The sequence below is a fragment of the Physella acuta genome, unplaced genomic scaffold, assembly GCF_028476545.2.
Source record: "Physella acuta isolate Inbredline_101_S28 unplaced genomic scaffold, ASM2847654v3 ptg001190l, whole genome shotgun sequence".
Lineage (NCBI taxonomy): Eukaryota > Metazoa > Mollusca > Gastropoda > Physidae > Physella > Physella acuta.
In genome coordinates this window covers 198,566-207,500 of record NW_026732707.1, presented here as the reverse complement: position 1 = coordinate 207,500, position 8,935 = coordinate 198,566, and the positions used below count along the sequence as shown (strand labels likewise).

General features: G+C 34.6%; 1 protein-coding gene across 2 annotated transcripts in view; it reads left to right on the top strand.

Moving 5' to 3' along the window:
* LOC131956962 (uncharacterized) overlaps window positions 1-7,764 on the top strand; it is a 50,788-nt gene extending 43,024 nt beyond the window's left edge. For both annotated transcript variants that reach the window (XM_059321617.1, XM_059321616.1), the window contains 3 exons: window positions 5,751-5,923; window positions 6,071-6,327; window positions 6,624-7,764. In XM_059321617.1, coding sequence (XP_059177600.1) covers window positions 5,751-5,923; window positions 6,071-6,327; window positions 6,624-6,656 — 463 coding nt within the window. In that variant the 3' untranslated portion in view covers window positions 6,657-7,764. The remainder of the gene's footprint in view (window positions 1-5,750; window positions 5,924-6,070; window positions 6,328-6,623) is intronic.
* The last annotated feature ends 1,171 nt before the right edge of the window (window positions 7,765-8,935 follow it).

The window sequence follows — 8,935 nt, the reverse complement described above, 5'->3', positions numbered from 1 at the left end:
GTTTTTTATCGGTCATTGTTAATATAAGATGTAAAAGTTATATTACTATTGATTAGATAGTACTATTGAGTTTTATTAGGGAGCTTGTAGAGAGTCAACAGTATTAAAAACTGTAAGAAAATCATGGCGCCCCCACGTTTTTCCTAACACCAAAACAAAGTAATAAAAAGGTAAATTCTTTCCCCCCCCCCCCCCCATTTAATGGTTTTTTAAATGGAAGTAACTGTGTTTTCCAAATCAAGGGATGTTATGAGAACTATATGACAAACTGCAAATACATTTCAGACACAATTTTAGAAATTTTATAAACGTTGATACACTTTTGATTTAATTTTATATAATGTTCATAATTGAAAATTATTATTCTAAGTATATAAAATGAAAATTGTTTTTAAAGACTTTCAATAGTAATTTTTTAACTCATAAATTTAGACCATGAGCACTTTAATAATCTAACACTTTAATCCATCAAAGTATCGGGTTTTTTTTTCGTTTTTTTCTTATATTCCTTTGTAATCCTCGATTACAAACATCTTACAAACATATAAACATACATAATTGAACTTTAAATATTATATATATATATACATATATATATATATATATATATATATATATATATATATATATATATATTGTCTGAGATCATTTGTCCTGAGATCAATTGTCCGTGAGATATTTTGTCTGAGATATTTTGTCTGAGATCATTTGTCCTGAGATCATTTGTCCTGTCACCATATATATATATATATATATATATATATATATATATATATATATATATATATAAATATATATATATATATATATATATATATATATATATATATATATATATATATATATATATATATATATATAAAGCAATGTATGTGTGTTTGTTTATTTGTCTTTTGTGCATTACTACACCTTTTATCTGATCGCCATGAAAATTTGGGAAGTTGTTGAGAATACTACAGGGACAGTTTCTTCAAAAAATAAAATAAATCTTTTCTTTTTATTTCACGCGATAAAACTGCCTGACCCTAATGCACCGGGCACCCCTGTCAGCACTATGGCACGTACGTTAGTTTGAAGGAGTTACCCTACAATATTGACAAAGTGGCACACGATATTCGATGATTAAACCGAGCCAGGGGTCGTAAGCGGCGAACTTACTGTAGTATAATCGGGGGCTCATGAGAGCGCCCCTCTCCGACCCCGACACTTAGGTGGTAAGTGATTAACGTACTCTCAAGGCTTTCACAAAGCACGCCACATGGTGTGCTGGGCGGTTGTGTAGGTTTCGGAAAACAAGGTCACGTGTCTAAGAATATAGGATTGGTAAAGCATTGGTGAGACCCTCCTAATGTATTCCGTCAGGCAAGGCGCGATTCTTATCTTCTCAACATACGGTATAAAAATATATAAGTCGTTTGCTGTTTAACACCGTTCATTTGAGTGCCATCAAACTTTGGGGAGTTGATGAGAATACTCCCAAGAAGGTTTCTGCGAAAAAAAGATATTTCTTATGCGATTTGGCGCCCCAGTCTTTCTTGAGAACTCTATCGCGCCTACGTTAGTTTCAAACAGTGCATAAGATGGGGGGGGGGGGGGGGATTCCCATAAAGATGCGCAACGGAAAAAAGCGGAAATTTTGAAAGCTCGAGTTTTGTAAGACTGTTAAAAAGCTAGCAAAAAAATGCAAATGTGCATAATCTATATCATCTACACAAACACCAAACTACCTACCTAACTACCCACCCACACATCTACCCACGCACCCACCTAACAATCTACCTACCACCAACACACACATACCCACCCTCATACCCACCCACATACCCACCCACCTACCAACCTATATATAAATAAATATATATATATATATATATATAAATAAATAAATAAATATATATATATATATATATATATATATATATATATATATATATATATATATATATATATATATATATATATATATATATATATATATATGAGGTAGGTTTTTAGGTAGGTAGGTAGGTGCGAATGCATGTTGGTGCGAGAGATATAACGAATGCAAGTTTGATGACGCGGATGAAAGAGAGTGAAGTTTTGCGATAGGAACAGGTTGTTATGGTATGCTAACTAGGGAGTTCGGACTAGGGAGAATGTGAGAGATACTCCGTGTAATGTCGATATCAAGGATAGTTTTATATTTATTTAAACGAGAATAGTAGTTGATAAATATTGAACAAGAAAATATTACGAATTGTGTCAAGCGATCATCGCCTGTATCGTAGTGTATCGAGGTGATATGAATGCACATGGTAGTGGTATTCTTTAAATGGTAGTAGATCGCGTCAGGTCAAACACGACCCTTTTACAACAGCCCTAACAATCATGTATAAATGTGTCATTTAGTCCATATAGGTCTTTGTGCTAAAATTTCTGTTTTCGCATTTTTCTGTATGAGCTTTTTTCTGCTTGCGCATCTTTCTGGTCACCAAGATGAGGTATTAGAGACGTTTACTAAACATAACCACGCGGTTCCCCCTGCGCCCCGGCAAGGTGTGATTTGGCGCTCTGGACTATTCCTTGAGCGCTTTTGTGCCTTCGTATTAAAAAGTGCGATAGATTATGGATGAGATATGGCGTTATAGTCGTTGACTAAACTGAATGCGCTATGGGGCATACGTTCGATTCAAGGAATGCGATGAGCTGTGTCTAGTCGTTCACTAAATTGAATCCAGGGCGTACGCCGGCGCCCCGACAGGGTGCTATTTGGCGTCCTAGTTTATCACTTGAGCACCATTGCAGGTTAGTTTTAAGGAGCCATGGAACGTACGCGGCGCCCCTGTGTTAGTGTAATAGTTTAATTTTATCAATTTTTGCCTTATTGTTTGTGTTTGTGTTTACGTTTATGATTACGTTTGTTTTTGTGTTTGCTTTTGCGTTAATTTTTGCGTTTATGTTTGTGTTTGTGCTTGCAATACGTTTGTTTTTGTATTTAGGTTTTGTTTGGTTTTGGTAAGAGTTAGGTTTAAGGTAATGTGTTATTTTCTCAAAAGTAAAAGTATTGTAAAAGTAACATATTTCCTTAACCCGTGCAATACCGGGTATGCTGCTTAAAAACACAAGTCACATTCCTTTACAGATAGATTTTTCAAAGAGGCAAGTACATGACCTGGCCGGGACGGCTAGTATAATAATAAAAATGATGATTTTACAAGCTTTTATTTTTAACTTACTTTATCTATCTCTCTGTCGTTATAGATCGAAATGAGCGAGTGAAATTTCGGGCATTTCTAACTAACAGATTAGTTTCAAAGTTTGTACGTGGATCAAGAAATGAATCTGACATTAAATTTGACTTAGACATGATTTTTAAGCTATTTTAATTACTTAAACTTTTAAAAATAGAATAGAATCTCGTAGAAAAAAAGAATTGCGCACTAAGTGAACGGCAAACAATATCTGTATAATAGAGCTGAATGCTAGTACTTTACAAATCCATATTCGTAAATTACTACTTCTTGTCAACCGATTCAAAATTTGACAGAAGGCAGAGAATTAGATATTTTACTTATATTTGAAATTTCATTTATCTATCAGAAACAGTACTCACGTTATAGGCTTTTTAAAGGGAGGTGTAAAATGTCGAGATTTGTGAAAATCTTGATTTCGAATTTTTGCACGATTACAATACTTCCTCTATACTTCGTATATGAGACAGAAAGAAAATTAAAGTACTGAACAAAATTCTTTTAAAAAGTTTTTATAACAAAATTTTACGTAACAATTCACTAAAAAGTAGAAAATAAATGATTTTCTTAGAATATATCATAATACACTACTATTGAAATAACTATAAAGAAAAACATGGGTCTCTTCCTAAATATTAGTAACGTATCCAATATAGCCTACATTTAAGTGACCTACGCTTTTCTATACACTCATTTTCTCCTTTACGTGCATTATTACATAAACCAGGGTTCTCAAAACTACGGCCCGCGATGTCCTCTCATCAGGCCCGCGGAGATCTTTTTGTCCACGGAAAAAACGTTTGTTGGTGATGGCTGAGGAACTTTGTCCAGAAAAATCAAAGAAATCCCTGGAAGAAACTGGCCCTCGAAGTGAAATTTGATAGTTAATGCGGCCCTCGGACTGAAAAGTTTGGAGACCCCTGACATAAACGTTTGTTACTAAAACGTTTTTTATGCATTTAATAGTACTTTAACATGTTTAATACAATAGAGTTGCATTAAATAAACCGGAAGTGATCTCCCCTAAACTTTCTCGAATATTCTTATATAAAATAACAGGGGATGGGAACTCGGGCTATAGACATGATTTTTAATCCATTTTAAATACTTAAAGTTTTAAAAATAGAATAAAATCTCGTAGACAAATTAATTGCACACCAAGTGAACGCGAATAAAAAAGCGCATAATAGTGCGCAATATTATTAGTACTTTTAAAATTTACATTAGTTTTTTGAGAAATCGGAAGTAGCGTAAATAAGTACTTCCGGTCAACGAAAAATTCTCAAAATTTGACAGAAGGTAGAGAATTAGATCTGTTACTTACATATCAAATTTCATTTATCTATCTGAAATAGTACTCAAGTTATAGGCTTTTGAAAAATTCAAAGTAGAAAAAGTACCACTTCCGGTTATCCGAAATCGCTCAAAAGTTGATACGGATCTACGATTTTGATAAAATACTTATATATGAAATTTCATCAACCTAGCTGTAACGGTACTCAAGTTATCGTGTTTACACACGGACACACACACACACAGACACACAGACATACGGACAGAATTGCAAAGCCCAGTTTTTCAGACTGGAATACGCATAAAACCTTTTAATTTTGATAAATCTGGATTGATAATTTTTGCCCGATTAAAATAAGTCCTCTATACTTCGGATGTGATGAAGGACTGAGGTGTAATACGGTGAAAATAGTTAAAATTTCAAGTGATTTTTGTGCACGATTACAATACTTTCTCTATACTTCGTATATACGAGAAAGTAAAAAGCATCAAATGAACATGAAACATGCACGTATAATAGTGCGGTAAATAGTACTTTATAAAGGAAATTGTAATTAGCACATAAATAATTAATTACGCATCCAATAAGTTAAATTTGATTTCAGATTGCATTGTCATCGTGTCTTGACCCTCATGCCAAGTTTGAAACGAATCGGCCTATTAGAAGTGATTTTTTGCGCACGATTTCAATACTAAACTTCCTCTATACTTCTACGAGAAAAAAATTACCCAAAATTATAGATCTTAAAATTTGCTTTTTATTGGTACCAAGCTTTTTACGATTCGTGCACTTTTTGTTATAGAAAGCATGAAGTGAAAAGCTACTACATTTTGGCCAGGCGGGCGAAAACCGAGTTTTTGGTTTTTATTACTTATTACATCGTGTATAATCATATTATCATCTCATTCTATAATTTGATATAAAATGTTCACACCTTTTTATCCCTTGTTAATATATACATAAACACAACTCATACTCCTTACCACCTGTGGTCGAGGCCACGCTGTGGAAAAAAACACGGTGGACAAAGAACCTATGGTTAAACCACGGTGGACAAAGAACCTATGGTTAAACCACGGTGGACAAAGAACCTTTGGTTAAACCACGGTGGACAAAGAACCTTTGGTTAAACCACTTATTGTCAAACACCCTCTGGTCAAATCATCAGTGGTCTAATCTCCACGTATTAGTTATTTCTATTCCCAATTTGTGCTGTAATTCATCAGGCTAGAATTGTCAGCGAACTCCATGACTCAGGCAGTTGATTATCTCAAACTTTGCCAGCCAGCCTCTAGTCATGACTTGTTAATGGGGATGGCAAGTCTTGGAACTTTCTACCAAGTAACACAAAAACCTGAATTGGCCGTACCGAGGCTCAAGTATGTTGTTGAACATTCAGGTAAATTGGCTGTTTTTTTTTTCCTAGCCTGTATAGAAGATTCAGGTAAAGCAACTGTTTTGTCTAGCATGTCTAGAAAATATGACATTTGTTGCTATTCCATTTAAAACACAACAACAGCATTTAAGTGGGTTTTTTTTCTAACAGAATCAATTAGATGGTACCAGAACTGGTTGCATGAAAGTTTCCAGTCACTTCTCTCACTGTACAGGGCATCGGGAGAAGATAAGGATGCAGATCTGGTGCAAGTCAAGCTGGGTCAATGGCTGAAACTACATCCAAAGAACAATGAAAAGATGGACTACAGTGTGCTTCAAATCAAACCCACATCTTTTCAGTTATTTCTGAGCAAGGCAGACATCTGGGGGTCGGTCTTTCAGAAAGCAATGAGTCTCCCAGCTCAGGTGAGATAGGAACTCTTTCTCTTCATGGCAACACTCAAAAATGAAAGTGAAGCAAAAGATTTGTGATGCGTATGGTTGCTTGATTGAACAATTAAAGACTCTCATATAATTAAAGGTTATATTGATTAAAATATATTTTTTAAAAAGGTAATTCTTTTAAAAGATTAACTTTAAATTCCTGGCCTTATCAGCTGTCGTATATATAGCAAACATAAATCTCAATGATTCATCTTAATATGTGAGAAGGATTAGCTAAGATGTAAATTATCAAACAATCAACTCCTTTGACTTTCCAGGTGACCAGTCCAAACAACGTTACGTACCTTTAGTTGTCAACTATGTTTGGTAACCACTTAAGCTTTACTCGTTCAGGAGGTGATGATATTTTCAACTAGATTTCTCCTTTGATATTTAAAACATTTACTTGTGAAAGAAGGAAGGCCCAAGTTTATCAAATGAGAAGTTGAACTAAAATGATCAGTTGGGACAGCATCTTGAATGACAGCACATTTTAATTCAAATGATCAGTTCGGACAGATAAGAGCAAACACCAAACTTGAACTATTGTGGGTCAGTTAAGTGGTACAAAGAAAATCTTGTATTCACTCAGGAGACTTGATGCGTGTATTTAATCCACATTTAGTCCAATTATATTCAAACTGAAATGGGCCTGTATACATTATGTTTTACTTTAGCGTGATGCTCTTTGAATATAATTAGTTATTCTGTATATTATTTATTTTTACAAGACTTATTTAACTGACTTCCTCGTCAGTCTGTCTGTCTAGATTGAAACGCTCGAGCGAAAATTCTGACACTTCTAACTGACAGATACGGTTCGTAATTGGTACGTGGGTCAAGACATGAAGACAATGCAATCTAAAATTAAATTTGACTTAATTGGATGCCTAATTATTTTTTTATGAATTAATTAAAATTTTGACCAAATTAGTAGGCATTTCTATCCAACCACACCACACGCGTCATCACTTTCAATAGCGCGTCATCGCGTTCAATAGGCGCGCAATGGTTTTTAGTCATGAAACTATTTTAAATAAAAACATGTAAAGTACAAATTTTTTTTCATAAAAATCGTTTTAATAACAAGCTTTTATGTACTAATGCACTAAAAAGTAGAAAATAAATTATAGACTACTATTTAAATAACTATAAAGAAAAGCGTGGGTCACTTTAGAATCTATTGGATACCTTTACTAATGTTTAGGAAGAGACCCTCGCTTTTTTAAAATAGTTATTTAAATAGTAGTCTATAATTTATTTTCTACTTTTTAGTGCATTAGTACATAAAAGCTTGTTATTAAAACGTTTTTTATGAAAAGCAAATTTTAATAGTTAATTTTTAAATGAAATAAAGAATGTTTTAATAATGCTGTGATCTTTATTGCACAATAATTATAGAATGTTGAAACATTTAAATGTTAGTTGTTTTATTTTTATGTTGTGAATGAGTGGTGAAGCGTATAAATTAAGGCTGTTGTAAAAAATGAATTTGAAACCATTTAGACGAGAGCAGAGGCGTAGCGAGGGGGGGGGGGGGGCGCAGACAGCACCGGGTGACACCATTTAGGGGGGTGACACCAAGGCAAAAAATAGCAAAATATATAGAGAAAAACTTGAGGGGGTGCAAATCGAAAGTTTGAGGGGGTTGCAAATCATAAGTTTGAGGGGACGGGGTGCAAATCGAAAGTTCGAGGGGGGGGGGTGCAAATCGAAAATTTGAAAGTTTGTCCCCAGGAAGGGTCGCTACGCCTCTAGGGGGTGACACCCGACCTCGCTACGCCACTGGACGAGAAAGAAAGAGAGAGAGAGAAAACCCACCAAATAAGTACGTAATAGCAAGTAGCAGTCTAATTTCTGTACTTCGACAGTATGTTATTCAGTAATGAGCTTTTTTATATTATTAGCAACCACGCCTGGCACCACCCGCTCTTCCACTAGCTATGTCTCTAAAATTAGATATTTATTGTATTTAGTATACATTTTTATATTTCAGATGGTCATCTCATTTTAATGTTGATTTACTGATCGTTCCAGCGCATGACGCGTGGTTAAAAAAAACGTATAATTTGATTTTTTAAAATAGGGTTTGTAAGTATTTTTTTTCTCTAATTTTCAATTAGAAATCTCGTTTACCAGGGAGAGATTTAGATTTTTAAACTAAATCGATAGTTGGCACCACAAGAACCTTAACAGAATTTCGACTACTTATTGATGCCGATGCCCTTTGCATTGAGCTTCAACTAATTGTTCGAAGGCTTCCAATGGAGCAGGATATCCCCGCGTCCAGTGGTCAATTGCCCCTCCTCTACATCTCCCCACTGACATTACCCTAGAAGTCCCGGCTTCCACAGCCCAAGTCACACTATTATATGCTTCGCTATATAGTAAACCAAAATTAGAAGATTGTTTACCAGATTGTGTTGTTTCATTGAGAATGCTATTAACACTTCCAGTGTCACAAAGTAGACGCATGGACTGAACAACAAACTATAATATAAGCGGCCAGGTAGTGTGTCATTCCGTCATCGCTATAGATTTTGGAGCCATAAAAGTAAACACCATCACATGTCATGATTTTACTTGCATC